Source organism: Dermochelys coriacea, chromosome 10 (genome assembly GCF_009764565.3).
Source record: "Dermochelys coriacea isolate rDerCor1 chromosome 10, rDerCor1.pri.v4, whole genome shotgun sequence".
NCBI classification, from domain to species: Eukaryota; Metazoa; Chordata; order Testudines; family Dermochelyidae; genus Dermochelys; species Dermochelys coriacea.
In genome coordinates this window covers 51,067,009-51,084,892 of record NC_050077.1, presented here as the reverse complement: position 1 = coordinate 51,084,892, position 17,884 = coordinate 51,067,009, and the positions used below count along the sequence as shown (strand labels likewise).

The 17,884-nt window shown below is 44.7% G+C and overlaps 1 protein-coding gene across 8 annotated transcripts in view; it reads left to right on the top strand.

The window, feature by feature from the left end:
* Nucleotides 1–5,723: 5,723 nt before the first annotated feature.
* The window catches only part of HYKK (hydroxylysine kinase), a 20,391-nt gene continuing 8,230 nt past the window's right edge, over nt 5,724–17,884 (top strand). Inside the window, exons 1-3 of one of the 8 annotated variants that reach the window (XM_043493586.1) lie at nt 5,724–6,472; nt 11,717–12,069; nt 14,514–14,656. In XM_043493586.1, the coding sequence (XP_043349521.1) occupies nt 11,724–12,069; nt 14,514–14,656 (489 nt within the window). In that variant the 5' untranslated portion in view covers nt 5,724–6,472; nt 11,717–11,723. Of the gene's footprint in view, nt 6,473–9,590; nt 10,214–10,422; nt 10,552–11,716; nt 12,070–14,513; nt 14,657–17,884 lie in introns of those variants that run through there. The other 7 variants (XM_038419629.2, XM_043493587.1, XM_043493585.1 and 4 more) reach the window with 7 other exon arrangements.

The following is a 17,884-nucleotide window of genomic DNA, read 5'->3' as shown; positions in this document are numbered from 1 at the left end:
TCTGTGAGCAGGGTCCTAGGGGGAGCCAACTCAATGGTCACTCAATAGGGTGAACTGCAAAGAATGGGGCAGACAATCCCCTTAAAGCTGGTGGATATTCCAATACTTAGATTTACCAAGCCAGCATAAAACAGCTTCTTTATTATTTTACTGGTTACTCAGAAGTCCCAACACAGTTCCCTTAAAGTGATCCAGCCTCAGGCCTCCATTCAGGTGTCCACATCAAATATGACGACAATTTCTATAATCTTATTTCATCATATAAAAGAAAGATTCTACCAATCCCAAAGGATTGGACATATTACCTTCCAGATTAAATATTTCAGATCTTACCCAAATCACACTACAGCCAGTTCTTATTAACTAAGCTAAAATTAATTAAAAAACAAAAGAGTATGTTTAAAGATCAATATACTGTGGCAAATTGCCGGCACTACTATGATGGGTCTTGCGCTTTCTCCTCTTGGGAGGGAGGGGGGTTCAGAGTACCATTTCTTGCCCCTGAACTGGGGTATTAACTGCCCACTAGTGTCCTAGAGGAGGGGAGTGGAGAGGGAAGGACCCGGGCCTGCCCTCTACTCCAGGTCCCGGCCCTAGGGATAGTGGTTGAACTAGTGATTCCTTCCCCTGGGCTACTTCCCTCTTCTGCCCTTCAGCTTGTGGGGCTTCCTGCCCCTCCCTCTGCACAAACCAGGTGTCCCTTTACCTAGGGTCTTGGTCTTCTTAGCCCACCGCAGCACTTCTCCAAACTCTCCTCTGCTTCCCTCCAAACTGCTCTCTGCTTTAACACCAATCCACTCTGTTTCAACTCCTTCAAATTGCTCTTTGCTCCAACACCAAACCACTCTGCTTCAACTCCTCCTCCTGTCTGATTGAAGCAGAGGGTTTTTCGGGTGACTGGCTTCAGGTGCTTTAATTAATCTATAGCAAACTTTCTTCCTTTTACAGGGAATAAGGCTCCCTTCTAACACTCTTCTGCTGCCCTCTGGCCATACTGCACAATACATACAGACATGAGTTCAATTCATGTAGGTGCAGATTAGCAGAGATGGCGAGCTTTGTAGTTGCAAAGAGTTCTTTCAGAAATAGTTCATAGGTTATAGTCCAATGTCCAAATATATTCAAGGCGTACCACATAACTGGGACCTCAGTCTTGTGACTCAAACTTCCCCTAATGAAGCCTAAGCAGATCTGAGATGACAGAATCAGGTCCCAAGGATCTTTTATACCATTTCATGTCTTTTGACAAGTTGGAGTTCCTCAGGGAACAAAAGGTAATTAGGATGACTCTGAAGGAGGTACTTAGCTATATGAATTAATTAGGCTGTCAATTAATCAGTTAACTCACACGATTAACTAAAAAAAACAATCACTATTAATCACACTAATAGAATACCAATTGAAATTTATTAAATATTTTGGATGTTTTTCTACATTTTCAATATTGATTTCAATTACAACACAGAATACAAAATGCACAGTACTCACTTTATATTATTTTTTATTACAATATATGCACTGTAAAAATGATAAAAGAAATAGTATTTTTCAATTCACCTCATACAAGTACTGAAGTGCAATCTCTTGATCGTGAAAGTGTAACTTTTTTTTTTTTTTGGTTACGTAACTGCACTCAAAAAACAGTATAAAACTTTAGAGCCTACAAGTCCACTAAGTCCTGCTTCTTATTCTGCCAGTTGCTAAGCCAAACAAGTTTGTTTACATTGACAGAAAATACTGCTTCCTGCTTCTTATTTCAATGTCACCGGAAAGTGAGAACAGGATTTCACAAGGCACTTTTGTAGCCGGCTTTGCAAGGTATTTACATGCCAGATATGCTAAACATTCGTATGCTCCTTCATGCTTCACACCATTACAGAGAACATGCTTCCGTGCTGATAATGCTCATTAAAAAAATAATGTGACTACTAAATTTGTGACTGTTCTCCTTGGGGGAGAATTGTACATCTTCTGCTCTGTTTTACCTGCATTCTGCATATATTTCATGTTCTAGCAGTCTCAGATGATGACCCAGCACATGTTCATTTTAAGAACACTTTCACAGCAGATTTGACAAAACGCAAAGCAGGTACGACTTTTAAAAATAGCTACAGCACTCAACCCAAAGTTTAATAATCTGAAGTGCCATCCAAAATCTGAGAGGGATGGGGTGTGGAGCATGCTTTTAGAAGTCTTAAAAGAGCACACCCTGATGCAGAAACTACAGAATCCAAACCAAAAAAAGATCAACCTTCTGCTGGTGGCATCTGACTAGATAATGAAAATGAACATGCATTGGTTCGCACTATTTTGGATCGTTATAGAAAGAACCCGTCATCAGCATGGACATACGTTCTCTGGAATGGTGTTTGAAGCATGAAGGAACATATGAATCTTTAGCACATCTGGCACGTAAATATCTTGCAACGCCAGCTACAACAGTGCCATGTGAATGTCTGTTCTCACTTTTAGGTGACATTGTAAACAAGAAGCAGGCAGCATTATGTCCTGCAAATTGAAACCAACCTTGTTTGAGTGATTGGCTGACCAAGAAGTAGGACTGAATGGACTTGTAGGCTCTAAAGTTTTACATTGTTTTATTTTTGAATGCAGTTTGGAGTTTTTTTACATAATTCTACATTTGTAAGTTCAACTTTCATGGTAGAGAGATTGCTCTACAGTACTTGATGAGATGAATTGAAAAATACAATTTTTTTTGTTCTTTACAGTGCAAATATTTGTAATAAAAAATAAATATAAAGTGAGCATTGTACACTTTGTATTCTGTATTGTACCTGAAATTAATATTTGAAAATGTAGAAATATCCAAAAATACTTAAAATAAATGATATTCTATATTTTAACAATGCAATTAATCACGATTATTTTAATCACTTGACAGTCCTAGAATTAACATAAAGCCATTTGCTTATTCCTTCACCATTCACAGCACATTTCAAGAGAGATGAATACTGAGGTATCCCATGTTTCAGAGTAGCAGCCGTATTAGTCTGTATCCGCAAAAAGAAAGGAGTACTTGTGGCACCCTAGAGGCTAACAAATTTATTTGAGCATAAGCTTTCGTGAACTACAGCTCACTTTATCCGATGAAGTGAGCTGTAGCTCACAAAAGCTTATGCTCAAATAAATTTGTTAGTCTCTGAGATATCCCATGTTTCAATTCATTTAAATGATAGGATGTTCTTTTGACCTCTCAATTATCAGAATACAGCATAGACAGGGACTATTGATTACATTGTGGACCCTACTCATACATATGTAAATACACAATAACACAAACATTATCTCCCCACATGTCTTTTGAGGGTTATTTATTTTGCAGGATGTTTCTTCTAGCCATGTATCACAATGTCACTGAGTAGAAAAGACACTGACTGACTGTGTGAGTGTGTTAGAGAACTACTGACACATGGGCCAGGACAACCTAGATCTTCCTTGACTGATTTGTATTGCAATAGTGCCTAGAGCGGCTTCAGCCACATTGTGCTAAGAGCTGTAAAAACAGGTATGAGTGAGTCCTTCTCCAAAGAACTCAAAATCCACCTAGACAATGCACAAGAAAGGATTGGTTTCAGAGTAGCAGCCGTGTTAGTCTGTATTTGCAAAAAGAAAAGGAGTACCTGTGGCACCTTAGAGACTAACAAATTTATTTGAGCATAAGCTTTCGTGAATGCATCCAATGAAGTGAGCTGTAGCTCACGAAAGCTTATGCTCAAATAAATTTGTTAGTCTCTAAGGTGCCCCAAGTACTCCTTTTCTTTTTTCAAGAAAGGATTATTATCTCAATTTTATAGGTGGGAACTGAGCCACAGCCTGATTGTTACCTGCCCCCAATCAAACAGAAAATCAGCAGCAGAGCCAGGAACTGAAGCCAGATCTCCTGAGTCCCACTCCACTGCCTTAACCGTAAGATCATCCTGCCTCTACTTTGGAGCTCAGTTCAAGGCTGGCTTAGCATTTGAACAGGAACCAGTACTATCCACCTCCACTACTTTCAAGACAACTGCTTCCCTGTGGCCATAAACTGCCTTGGGAATTTTTGTTACAGGGCATTGCAATAGCACAGGCAGCTGTCCCCCGCCGACAGCAGCAGCAATAATAGCAATACTTATAAGCCTTGCACCCGCACCTTTACAACCAACGAGCATAGGCAGCGAATACCATGGGCCCGTAGTGCCTGATCTCTCCCTCGGCCCTGCCTTCCGCCCCCAGGCGCTCCCCCCAGCGTGTGCCCTGGGTGATTTAAAACGGCCGCGGGGGCCCCACCAACCACCGTCAGTGCAGCGGAGCTGAGCCGTTTGCTGCCTGCTCACTCCATGTGGTGGAGTGTAGCATCGAACACATCACTGGCCACCGACAATACCAGGAGGTGTGAGCCGGTACGACATTGTGCATCAACTATGGGAAAGGGACCGAGAGACTTTTTCCATTGGACCATATGAACGGGAACCATAAACTCACTGAACATTAAATGCCACCAAATGAGGGTAGATCCATCCTCATCATCGTATCCACTCATTATATTCCACAATGAACATAGCCACTATATGGACAACATACCCCCATATCTCAATGTTTGTACTTTGACCCGTTACACTTTTATCCCCAATCAGGGAGATTGCAGATTACGTATTCCTTACGCCACCCGCTCCTAAACTGAATTTCGTACTCCTTGATAATCTGTACCTTATTCCCTGATAACCAGAAACTTCTATGCCTAAACTCTGTACCGTTTCCTTTTTACTTCAACATTATCTTAATAAAATTATTAAAACTGTTCTCCATAGTAATGTGCTACTTACATCTGCTGAAGCCACTGCCCTTCACCCTGCCCTTATTATCCCTGAGATTCTGCAGACAGCTTTTGAAAGGGTTAAAATGTGGCAAAGGGTGAATCGGAGCAGGGGGGTGGCCAAGGTCTGAGCGGGGTGGAAATTTACTGGTCGGGGGGGGTCAAGCAGCTGGGAGCAGCGTTAGGAAAGGGGCTAAAGGGCAAAATCAGGAATGAGGCGAAGTTAAGCCCAGGAGTGAGGTGCTGGCAGAGGGTGTCAGAGGGCAAAACCCGGCACAGACAGGGGCACAGGGGTAGCAGTTACCCCAGTGGCACTGAGACACCAATGTTTGCAAAAGTTTGGGGGGGCGAGAGACTTTTTTTATTTGAGCTAAGTGGCTTTTTTGTATGGTCAGACGAACTTAGCATGCTCAGTAACATCTGCTGAACCCACTGCCCTTCACCCTGCCCTTACTAGCCATCAAATTCTGCTGACTGCTATTTACAGGGGTTAAAAGGGGCAAAGGGGTGAATTGGAGCACGGCGGTGGCCAGAGTCTGATCAGGGGACGGAAATTGACTGGTCGGGGGGGGTCAAGCAGCTGGAGGCAGGATAAGGAGAGGGGCTAAAAGGGCAAAATCAGGGCGGCGGGGGGGGCAGGAGTTAAGCTCAGTCTGAGGTGCTGACCGAGGGCAAAACCTGGCACAGGCGGGGCACAGGGGGTAACAGGTACCCCAGTGGGACTGAGACATCAGTGTTTGCCAAAATGGTGGGGGAAAAGGGGCTTTTTTTTTTTTTTTTAACTTTCCCTCTCACAGACAGCACCTCTCAGGATTGGCTTCCCAGGGCTGGGTTTTTAAAGTCACAGGCATCCCAATGTCTAGTCAGTGCAGCTCCTCTTTGTCTTATCAACCGACTGAGGCTATGTCTACACTACAAAGTTCAAAGTGCTGCCCTGGGTGCCAGTGCTCCTGGTAATCCACCTCAACGAGAGGATTAGCTCTGAGCAACTGGGAGCTGAGCTTGTCCTTGCTAGCAAAGCACTCAAACTAGCTGCATTGGTGGGGGGGGGAATTTTTCACACCCCTGAGCCAGTAAGTTAAAGCGCTTTAATTTGCCATTATAGATAATCCCTGAGACTTAATTCAGTGAAACATTTTACATCTATACCCTCAGAAACAAAGAATCCCTTATCACTATATCTGATTGCATAGAGTCTCCTAGCAGTTTCCCAAGTTGTCTTATCTGCTGCTGGGATTCCCTGCATTTTTAAATTTAATTTTTTCTTCTCATTTTAGAGCTAAATGAATTTCTGGCTTAGTGTCAAAACTTTGTTTTGAGTCAATCCACCAGTGGGGATTGCATTTTTGCAACTGTTATTTTGCCTCTCAGTCTAGCCCTTAGTGTTTTTTCGCATGCCATTGTGTACAACTTGATTCTCAAATATTCAATAAAGGCAGTATACTATCTCCTATAACATCTGTCTCCCTGGAAAAAATATCTATTGTAATTTTTGCAGAAAATTAGAACTGCCATTGTGGGTCAGACGAATAGTCCGCCTAATCTAGTATCCTGTCTTGTGATAGTGGTCAATGCCAGGTGCTTCTAAGGGCATGATCAGACCAGGCAATGACTCAGTGAACCATCCCATTGTCCGCTCCCAGCATCTAGCAGTCAAAGGTCGGTTTAGGGACATGCAGAGCATGGACTTGCATCCCGGATTATCTTGGCTAATAGACAATGTACTTATCCTGAGGGACTGATCTAATTCTTTGTTCAACCCATTCATAGTTTTCCCTTTCAAAATATAATGAACATATCTATAACCCCAAGAATTCTAAAATCATGAGTTATACACCCTCAAGTCAAGAAATTTTAATAAATAAATTATATCTTTTTTTTATGTGCTTCTTTGTTCCTGAGCCATAGAGTACAGTAAGGCTAGTTCCAATGCCTTGAGCTTAAACACCTGAATGAATCTTAGTCTACCCTCATACTGTTCCTGTTACCTCTCCCAAACATTTAATAAACCTAAGGCCATATCTACACTTTAAGTGCGTGTTAACTCAAGTTATGTCAGCATAGAATCACTACGGTTACTATGTCTAACCCCCATCCCCCTAAACCCACCTTGCCTCAATGGCTACTGCCAGTCATCATTTAGCCCCCGCTCACTGGGGCAGACTGCAGTCTGTCATGGCCACTCATCATTGGCAAGTGGTTGCCTTTGCCTATTCCCAGGCTGCCCCTCTGCAGCCCCAGTACCTTTTCATAGGCCTCCATCAAGACCTGCAGCCTGGGGGGTTACCAGGCTGGAGCTCCCCAGTTCCCCTTGCCCTTCCCCAGCACTGTTACACTTCAGGCTCGGGCTTGGGCTCGGGCTCCCCCTCCAGGGCTAGAGTAAGACTTCTCCAGCTTCTGGCCCACAGACCTCTGATCAGGGCCAGCTGGGCCCTAATTGAGCTAGCCACAGATTGGCTGCTTCCCCCAATCAGCCTATCTCGGCTGCTTTTAACCCCCTGCTTATGAGAGTGGGGAAGCCGCCCCACTACAGGCCCAGACAAAACTTTTTTTGTATAGTGATGTGCCTTGTGAGGGTTAATGTGTATACATTAAGTATGTTAGCAACAAGAAGAAAGTCAAGGAAAGTGCTGGCCCCTTACTGAATGAGGGAGGAGACCTAGGAAAAAGCTAACATACTCAATGCTTTTTTTGCCTCTATCTTCACGAACAAGGTCAACTCCCAGACTAATGCACTGGGCAGCACAGCGTGGGGATGAGGTGACCAGCCCTCTGTGGAGAAAGAAGTGGTTTCAGGACTATTTAGAAAAGCTGGATGAGCACAAGTCCATGGGGCCGGATGTGCTGCATCTGAGGGTACTAAAGGAGTTGGCGGATGTGATTGCACAGCTATTGGCCATTATCTTTGAAAACTCATGGCAATCGGGGGAGTCCTGGATGACTGGAAAAAGGCTAATGTAGTTTAAAAAAGGGAAGAGGAGGATCCAGGGAACTAGAGGCCAGTCAGCCTCATTCAGTCCCTGGAAAATCATGGAGCAGATCCTCAAGGAATCATTCTGAAGCAATTAGAGGAGAGGAAAGTGATCAGGAACAGTCAGCATGGATTCACCAAGGGCAAGTCATGCCTGACTAACCTAATTGCCTTCTATGATGAGATAACTGGCTCTGTGGATGAGGGGAAAGCAGTGGACGTGTTATTCCTTGACTTTAGCAAAGCTGTTGATATGGTCTCCCACAGTATTCTTGCCAGCAAGTTGGAGAAGTATGGGCTGGATGAATGGACTATAAGGTGGATAGAAACTGGCTAGATCGTCGGGCTCCATGTTGGCAGCCGGTATCAAGTGGATGCGTTACCTAGGGAGGGGTGGAATCTCCTTCCTTAGAGATTTTTAAGGTCAGGGTTGATAAAGCCCTGGCTGGGATGATTTAGTTGGGGATTGGTCCTGCTTTGAGCAGGGGATTGGACTAGATGACCTCCTGAGGTCCCTTCCAACCCTGATACTCTATGACTCTATGCTTAGATTCCAGGGCCTTGTACCATCCAGAACATATGCCAGTGACAGGTCCTAATTTGCTAAAAAAGGCCATCTGATGTAGCTAATTGCTACGTATAGCAGTCTCACGTGCGGATGGTGTGAGAAACTGCTAGCTGTAGGAATTAGCTTCATCAGATTGCAGTGTTACAGGTAGCACATCCCTACAGATTGCACTTTCTTAGAAAATACTATCTGTAGGACCAGGCTATCTGCAGCAGTGACAGGTCCTACTTTGCTAAAAAAGGATATCTGATGTAGCTAATTCAAGCAGCCTCACATGTAAAACCAAACTGATAGCTTTCTTTAACAGTGTAACAAGGCTTGTGGCTGGGGAGAAGTGGCTGACATGGTCTACCTTGCCTTTAGTAAGGCTTTTGATACTGTCTCCCATGACCTTCTCATAAACAAACTATGGAAATGCAACCTAGATGGAGCTAAAATAAGATGGGTGCAAAACTAGTTGGAAAACAGTTCCGAGAGAAGTTATCAGCGATTCACAGCCTGAAAGGGCTGAGTCAGGCTGAAAGGGCATAACGAGGGGGGTTCTCCAGGGATCAGTTCTGGATAAGTTTATATTCAAAATCTTAATCAATGATTGAGATAATGGCATAGAGAATACAATTTTAAAGTTTGAGAATGATAACAAGCTGCGTGCATACAAAATGAGAAATGACTTCCTAGGAAGGAGTACTGCGGAAAGGGATCTGGGGGTCATAGTGGACCACAATCTGAATACGAGTACCATGGAAAGGGATCTAGGAGCACTAAGTGGACCACAAGCTGAATATGAGTGAACAGCATAACGCTGCCGCAAAAAACCAGAACATCACTCTGGGATGTCCGCTCTGCTCTGCAATGATTAGGCCTCAACTGGAGTATTGTGTCCAATTCTGGGCGCTGCATTTCAGGAAAGATGTGGACAAATTGGAGAGAGTCCAGAGAAGAGGGGAAAAAATTGTAAGGTCTAGAAAACATGACCTATGAGGGAAGTAGCATCTTTTTACAAAGCTGATTCTTACAATCAATGCGTGTACATCACTGCTACAGATAGCACATTTCTACCAGTAGCAATTTCACATAGACCACAGTGCAAGAAACTGCTACCTGTTGGCATTTGCTACATCAGGTAGCGGTTTACTACAATAGTAGTTTCTTGCCATGTATGGCGTGCCAGTAACTGCTGCCCGTGGCACATTCCTACGCGGAGCGGTTTAATACACTATACCTGACGCCCAGCAGCCAATCAGACATTTCCTTCCAATCCGGCCGTGGCGACGAGCCGAGGAGCTGACCGCTTCTGGTCTGAGAGGAGGAACTTGTCCGGCTCAAGCTTCCGCGGTGGCCAGCGGAGCCGAACGCTGTGGGCGGTATGGAACCGTTCCGGTGAAATCGGAGCCACTCCGCTTTGCGGCAGCGGTGCGGGGTGGGCGCGCTGTGAGAGGACACGGGACGCTTTGTCGCGTGTAATGGGCCGGGATCAGAATAGACGCAACGTCCTGGCCCGTGTGTCTGATTCTTTCGGATCTGTTCCCACGTCGTTTGCTGCTAGGAAGTTGGGACCCTGCTGTAACCTAGACTGGTTCTTGGTCCACGTTGGCTTGTCTAACACCTTCGGAGGAAGCGTTTGGGAAGCGTGGGGCACTCTGCTGTCAGAGGCTGTACTCCGGGCTGGGACTTCCCAGCTGCTGTGAAAGCTGCATTCCCTCCTGCAGGGCAGCGGTCGCGGGTTTCCCCCCAGGAAAGCGCGGTGAAAGAACCCGTTTGAAAAGTGGAGCAAGCAGAAGCCTGGGCATTAGCAGGTGTAAGAACCAGGGAATCCAGAGCCCGTGTAGGTTATAGGAGACAGGCCAGGGCTGTGGCACAGGTCGGGAATGGAGCTAAATCGGCGTTTGGTTCTGTCTATCACACGAGACCAAACTGGTGTGTATCAGGAGTGGGCCACTAATAAGATTGTAAATGGGGAGCATAGTTCGGTTGCTGTGGCTGGGCCCTAGAGAAGCACTCGCTCTCCTGTCCCTCCCCCTGTCCCCGGTGGGGCGGATCTGCCCATCCCACACCAGATGGGGCCGCTGGCTTCAACAGAGTCCAAGGGTCAGCAAGGCTCGGCTGGGGTTGTGAGGAGAACTGTTGATTTAGCACTTCCAACCGGAAAACTGACACCGGGCATCGGAAAAAAACCGGAAAGGAACCTTTTGGGCAGAGGTGAGCAAACTACGGCCCGCGGGACCGTCCTGCCCAGCCCCTAAATTCCCGGCCGGGGAGGCTCGCCCCGGCCCATCCCCCGCTGTCCCCCCTCCCCTGCAGCCACGCCGCCGCACGGGGAGCGCGGCTTGCGCCCACCCACCTCCCAGGCTTTGCAATAAGCGTGTCCTGCCGCTCTGAGCGGCATGGTAAGGGGGCCGGGGGTGGGGGGGTTGCGTAAGGGGCAGTCAGGGGACAAGGGGCGGTTGGATGGGGCGGAGGTTGGGGGCGGTCCGGAGGCAGGGAGCGGGGGGCTTGGATGCGCGGTGGAGTCCCAGAGGCGTGGTTAGGGGGTGGGAAGTGGGAGGGGGCGGGGGCCGGGCTGTTTGCGGAGGCACGGCCTTCCCTGTCCGGCCCTCCGTACCGTTTAGCAACCCCGATGTGGCCCTTGGGCCAAAAAGTTTGCCCGCCCCTGCTTTTGGGAATGGATTAGATTTTTTTTTTTAATGGTCCTGCGGTTTTGAATGTATTATTGATTTATTGGCACTGAATATTTCTTGATATTTAGTTGAATTTTGAATGATAGTATCTGGCAGAGGGATTACACTTACTTTTTACAAGTTCACGTTGGTTGAAAGGGTTATCTGATCCTGGATCTGAATTTAAGAGCCATGGATAGCATTTTGATCCCTTTCTTTCTTAGGAAATCCTTGGTATATTAGCAATATGCCTGGTGACCTTAACATGGATTGGTGATATTTTATATTTCATGCTTATGAATTTTATTAGCTAGCATCCACTAAATTGTTCATTTTTATGTTTTATTTCTCAACTAAAATTGTGTACGTGTGTATATATTTAAATTAGGCCTTCTCCTGGAAACTGCAGCAAAGGATGAAGTGGGGTTACAAACAAGAAGCTGAGTACTTGTGGCAAATTTGTTAGTCTCTAAGGTGCCACAAGTACTCCTTTTCTTTCTGCAAACAAGAAGCTGGTGAAGAAAGAGAGAATGCACATGGAGAATCTTGAATAGTTAAATTTTCATTAAATATGGAAGCTTTTTTTCCCCCTTGCTAATAAATGTATGAAGCTTTCTACCCAAGACTCTATGTTTTGTTACACTAATTTATGCCCATATTAAATGGCAGAATACAATTGAAATCTTCTCATCTCTGTTTTCTCCTAGCTACACAATGTCTTCTGGAAACATCCAGGGATCCCAGACATTAATTAAACCAGCATTCAGTGAAAAAGAAGCCACTGAGTTAGTTGAAAGGGTATTTGGATTAAAAGTATCTGTGATCAGATCACTCCCAAGCTATGATGATCAGAATTTTCACGTGCACGTTTCAAGAAGTGAGGGAACAGCAGACTGTGCTGACAAGTATGTTCTCAAAATCACCAACTGTGAAGACAGCCAGAATCCTGAACTCATTGAAGTGCAGACCCAGATCATGATATTTTTGAATGTTGAAGGGTTTCCTTCAGCTACGCCCCATCTTACTAAAGATGGTAACATAATGTCTCTAGAATCATTAGGTGAGAGATTACGAAATCCTTCAAAAAATTACTCTCTGCTTTGTCATTCTTGTGTCAAAACATGCTACGACTGAGTATCCCAATTTGTCCCAGTGATAGCAATTGGGCCACATTCTGCTCTGTTACACTTGTATAAATCTGGAGTAATGCCACTGAAATCCACACCAGCATGAGTGACCTAGAGCAGTTGCAACAGTGCAGAATATCTGCAACAGTTGCCCTCGTTCAGGTGCTCCGCTTGCACATATAGCATTCTCTGAACTGTTGCAGTAGCAGTGTGTTGTAGGTACCTGTCCTACGGGTCCAGACACTGCTTCCAGTCCACTCCCCCATTGAATTTTCTATTTCTAAAATATAAGCACTTAAACTTTATAGGTGAAATATCACCTCTGCTCTAGAGAGGAGAACCTTGACCAGAAAGCTCACTGCCAGCATATCAGGTGCACTGTAGAACCATGCTAGGAAGACCAATTGCACCTATGCAAGTGAAATGCCAGTGCTTTCTGTCCCACACTGGCACTACCATGGTGCAGGGAGTCGCAGGGCAGGAGGCAACTTAGGTGAGTCTTGCTCAGAATAAGTGCAATTGCAAAAGCACTGATAAAATGCTTGTGCACCACTACAAGCACTTTTGTGTGTAGGCAGGTGAAGTGTATTAAAAGAGACGTTCAGGTAATTAGGCTAAAATTCTCTTTGGTAGCTCTAGCAGGGTGTGACAAGGTGCTGGACAACAGCAGTTGTACCAGTCCTCTGATCTCTGAATCACCAGTTAAATTGCCCTGGAGTAAACTTGAGGGACAAAGCTGTGTGTAATTGATAGTTTGGGGTGGGCTGGGGAAAGCCTAGGTGACATTAGCCCATTAGCCCGAAAGAAAAAAGGCATGGGAATGAAATGCCCAGGCCAGGGGGAAGAGACAGACTGGCAGGCTTGAGAGGGCCAGAGCCAGAGCCAGGAGAGATCTCTCAGGGGAAGGATATCTTCTGTCACTTGGCTGAGTGAGCTAAGGATTGTATGCTTGTAAATACAGAGTTGCATGAGTTTGTAAAGATGGTGGGGAGAATTCTGTAAATAGATGGCACAAGGTATTTGACCAGAAGAAGGTCTCTGAGCATAGGTGCTGGAACTAGGGGTTCAGGGGATGATGCTGCACCCCCTGGCTTAAAGTAGTAACAACAACCCAAATACGTGCTTTCCATCTTCAGCACCCCCACAATAAAAATTGTTCCAGCATCGCTGTCTCTAAGCAGTTTATGTCTAGGAAAAAGACAGGAGTGGAATGATGCCTTGTCATACAGGGTCATGGCATGGTTCAACAGAGAACTGTGAATTCTCCAAAGGACTTTCTGCACATATTAATTCTAATTTTTCAGTGAACTTGTTTTGACCATGTCATGGCCATTTTTGTATTTGCTTTCTGCAAATGTTCTAATGTGTTTCTGGCAGGACTGTTTGTAGAAACAGCAAATTTTAGCAAATACTGCAGTGAAGGAATCACCAACAAGGAATTTGGAATTCAGAATCATGAGTATTCATACCAGAAACTTAAGCCTATGGGCCTCCAAGCCCACCCGTGACTTTACTGTTTAAGACCATGTCTGCCCATTATTTTACCTTATACATTAGGGGAGGTGTGATGCTCTTGTGGTTAAAGCACACACTAGGATTCTAAAGATTGGGGTTCTATTCCCAGCTTTGCCACAGACTTACTCATCCATTAAGGGAACAGAAACATGCCATGTGAACTATGTGGTCAATCAAAATAGCTTGAACTTCAAATAGTGAATGCATCAAACTGCTCACAAGTAGAAACAGAACAGAAAAAGACTTAGCCATAAAAATTATTCAGAAAACATTCAAATTAATAGATGTGAGAAAACACTGATCTGCTTGCAGGCAAATCACAAACAAAAAAAGTCAAACTTCATTAAATAAATCTTATTACAAATTATTTCCACAGCTCCATGGTTTGGGGATGTAGTTTCAAACACAGTTCAGACCCATCTACAATGCAAGAACATGCATGGTGGGAGAATACTGTGTTGAACCTGGTTCCCCCAACACTGTAATTTCAATAGGGTAACCAGCGCCATTGAGACTCATCCCTCTGATAAAGAAACCTATTATTTTAGGTTCTCTTTAGGCCCACTGCAATCAATGCAAAGACTGCCATTGGTGTTGGATCAGGCCCTTTGTGCACATGAAAGGGGAACCTTCCCAAGGTGTGTCACTCTCCTACGTAAAGGCAAGGAGTTGCACTTACACTCCACATGCGCTGAGCGTTGGCCTTTCCTAATGTCATCTAGTAAATCTGTTCTTTGAATTGTTTCTTTTATGATCTGAGTTTGATTTCTTTTATGATGGGAGAAACCTCCTTATCCTTACACACAATGACCTTCAATGGAGTATATTGAAATGATTCACAATGTATCTCTTTGCCTATTAGGTACAGGTTCTGTGACAAAAAAGTACATGGTGAGACTGCTGACCTACCTCCCAGGCATGACCGTGGCAACCATCTCTACAAATCCTCACATTTTATACGAGATTGGGAAACTAGCTGCCAGATTGGATAAAACTCTCACAGAGGTAGGACTTTTTGTTCTCAGCATGCAAGTGGGAGTGATTTGTTCCCACCTAGTATTTTATGCATTTCATAACACTATAACTAGTGGCATCTCACAGTTACATCAGAGACATTCACATAACTCCTGCAGCTTCAGAGCTACCTGCAAACACAGCCTGAATACTGCAGACATAGAGTGCTCAACACACAACAGTGCTCTTGTGTGTGACTCTGTAGTACGTAACTATACCCTAGCCATGGCTTCCCTTATTCTTTCGAGGCTTGAAAGGAGAACACAATCACTTTAAGTACTACAAATCTGTGCTCACTTTGGACTCCGCGTTTGTCACTATGTTGCATATCGTGACCAACTGGAATGTCTCAGTGAGCCAGGGTTAGAACATGGATCCTCCTGCTCTGACTGAGCTGTCTCCTCTACCAGCTGTCTTCACCTCAAATAGCTTGTGGTTCCTATGGCTGCTTTGTTTTATGTCAGAACTGGTGCAGTGTAGACCAGCCCAGAGAACAGGGGAGCTATATCTAACTTCCCCCAGTCCTGTGTTGAGTGGATCTCAAATGCAAAATGGAATGTCCTTGGCCTTCAGCCATGTTCCTCAGCGAACATAATAGTGGATGATATTAGACAAGGTCCTCAAGCCCACCTGTGGCTTTACTGATTAAGAGCATGTCTGCCCATTATTTTACCCTATACATTAGGGGAGGTGTGATGCTCTTGTGATTAACGCACACAACTGGGAGTCTAAAGATTGGGGTTCTATTCCCAGCTCTGCCACAGACTTACTGTGATCTTGGTCAAGTTACTTCACTTCCCTGTCCTTCTCAGTAAAATGGAGAGAATGCTTCTTTCTTACCTATCGCACACAAGACCTATGAAGCTGAATATATAAATGTGTGTAAAGTTCTTTGAGACCCTTGAATGGAAGGCAATATAGAAATGCAGAAGGCTTCATAACGATGCACACAAACGATACAAGTGAGATTCTCCCCTCCATTCTGGCCCCTTTACATACAGTTAAAGGGCCAGAGCACCATTAATGGGTCCTAAACGCCTGAATTCTGGCTAGGGGATGATTCCCCTGGCAGAATCACTGCTGCAGGCAGTGCTAAGGCTGCTTATGAAACTCCCTTGCAAGCCCTGGCATGTAGTATGGTGGGAGAGGGGCGGTGCTTCAGAATGCAGTAGTGTGGAGATTCTGGGCAATGCTGCATCCTACAGGGAATGGTCGTCTGCCTTATTCCAGGGCCTCTACAACTCCTGGGGCAATCCAGGAACAGGACAGAGGATACAAAGGTGGCTTAAAGCTACCATAGACCCCTACTGCATGGGCTGCACATTTTAGGCTGTGTCTCAGAATCTTGTCCTATGTGTCTTTCTTACTTATAGAGACACAAGATGGGTGAGGTAATATTGTTTATTGGACCAGCTTCTGTTAGTGAGAGAGACTAGCTTTCGAGCCACACAGAGCTCTTCTTAGCCCTATTCACAGAAGTTGGTCCAATAAAAGATGACTCGCTAATATCCTAGGACCAACACGGCTGCAACTACACTTTCTTACTTATAGTTATTTGCCTTCTCCTTCTGGCTATGTTCTGTAACTTTGTTGATGGTTTAAATATGTACATTCCCAGTTTTAGATGTACTTTTATGACAGAAGTCACTGTATTTTGAAGCACACTTCACTATGTATTCAGAGTGAGAAGTATTTTTCTCTTTGAATTTTCAAAGTGCTGAACAGAGCAAAAGTGTTGGTGTCTGCTCTTTAATATGATTCCAGCAGCTCAGCTATTTTCAGTTTTGATGTATCCTGAATTAGCAGTGGAGAGTGGATTAAGTAGGAGTGATTCATGTCTAATGTGTGACACAGCGGCTCAGGGAGCAGTCATTTTGCGACACCGCATGAAAATTCACTTCACCTCCAAATACACTTCCTTTCCTTCTCCACCCCCTTAATCTCCTCTCCCTCACTTAAACTACAAATTGTTCCTTCTCTTCTTTCCTCCCAGTGGAGAGATGTTCAGGCAAAATCACTTATGGCCAGCTAATGAGAACATCCTTACTTTTTGCTCCTGTTCATCAATTTAATTTGGCTTTCAGCTGAAAAATACCTATGGGAATTCTCAAATATACCGTTATTGTTAAATGATTCCCCTGGCAGTGAGTCCAGACTGGTGGGTCAGATTATGAGTGTGAATGTGAAGGTATGTCTGCACTGCAATCAGGAGGTGTGATAGCTGCATATGTAGGCAGACCCAAGTGTCTCTCCACCCTTGATTTCACTGCCTCTTTTTAGCAAGCTAGGTGAATCAAAGCTAGCTTGCAGAGGCAGTGCTGCCTCATTGGGGTCCCTAAGCAGGAATATTGTAGGGGACCCCCACACATAACAGATAATAAAAAGCAAATAGGGGGCCCTCCTTGAGCTGCTCGAGGCTCTAAACAATTGCTTAGTCTGCTTATGCCTAGCGCCAGCTCTGCTAGCTTAGGTATGTCTACATGAACTGCAGTCAGACCTCCCGATTGTGACGTAGATGTGCCCTAACTGGCCACATGCCAGTATGATGGAGTCTATACATTTCTTCAGCAACACACCTTCCTACTTATGACTTAGTCCAATTCCCCTTAACTACACCAAAGAATCATTAACCATAACTACAGCTGGCAATAAGAACAAAAGAGAATCCCCCTTATTCTTTAAAATGCCTTTTAAATTGAGTATGTCCGCTGATGATTAGTACACTGTTCTATGGAGTTCATTGCATCTTTGGAGGCCAAAAAGCTTTCAGACCCAATGTGCCCCCAGGTTGTCCTGGACCTTTTTCAGATGGGGCAGATAAAAACTCTGATCTAATTGCCTCTGGACTTTGTGAGAATTTGGATCTGAGTCCAAACTTTGCAGCTCATGAGCCAGCCATCCTTAGGGATTTTAGCAGCTAGTGGCTGGGACCATGTACACCTGCAGCCTGAAAATTACTTTCACTCATTATTACAGCTATATCAGGAGCTGCCCAGTGCATGAGAGATGATTTGAGAGATGGTTTCTGAAGACATCGGAACAGAGGCATGCTCTTTTTGTGAGTAAATAAAGCTAACAAACAGGACAATATTGTTAGAGAGGAAGGATGATGCAGTGAATAGGACTCCAGGAGACCAGAGTTCAGTTCCTCGCTCTGGCACAGACTTCCTGTGTGACTTTGAGCAAGCCACTTTTATTCACTCTCTGCCTCTGTTCTCC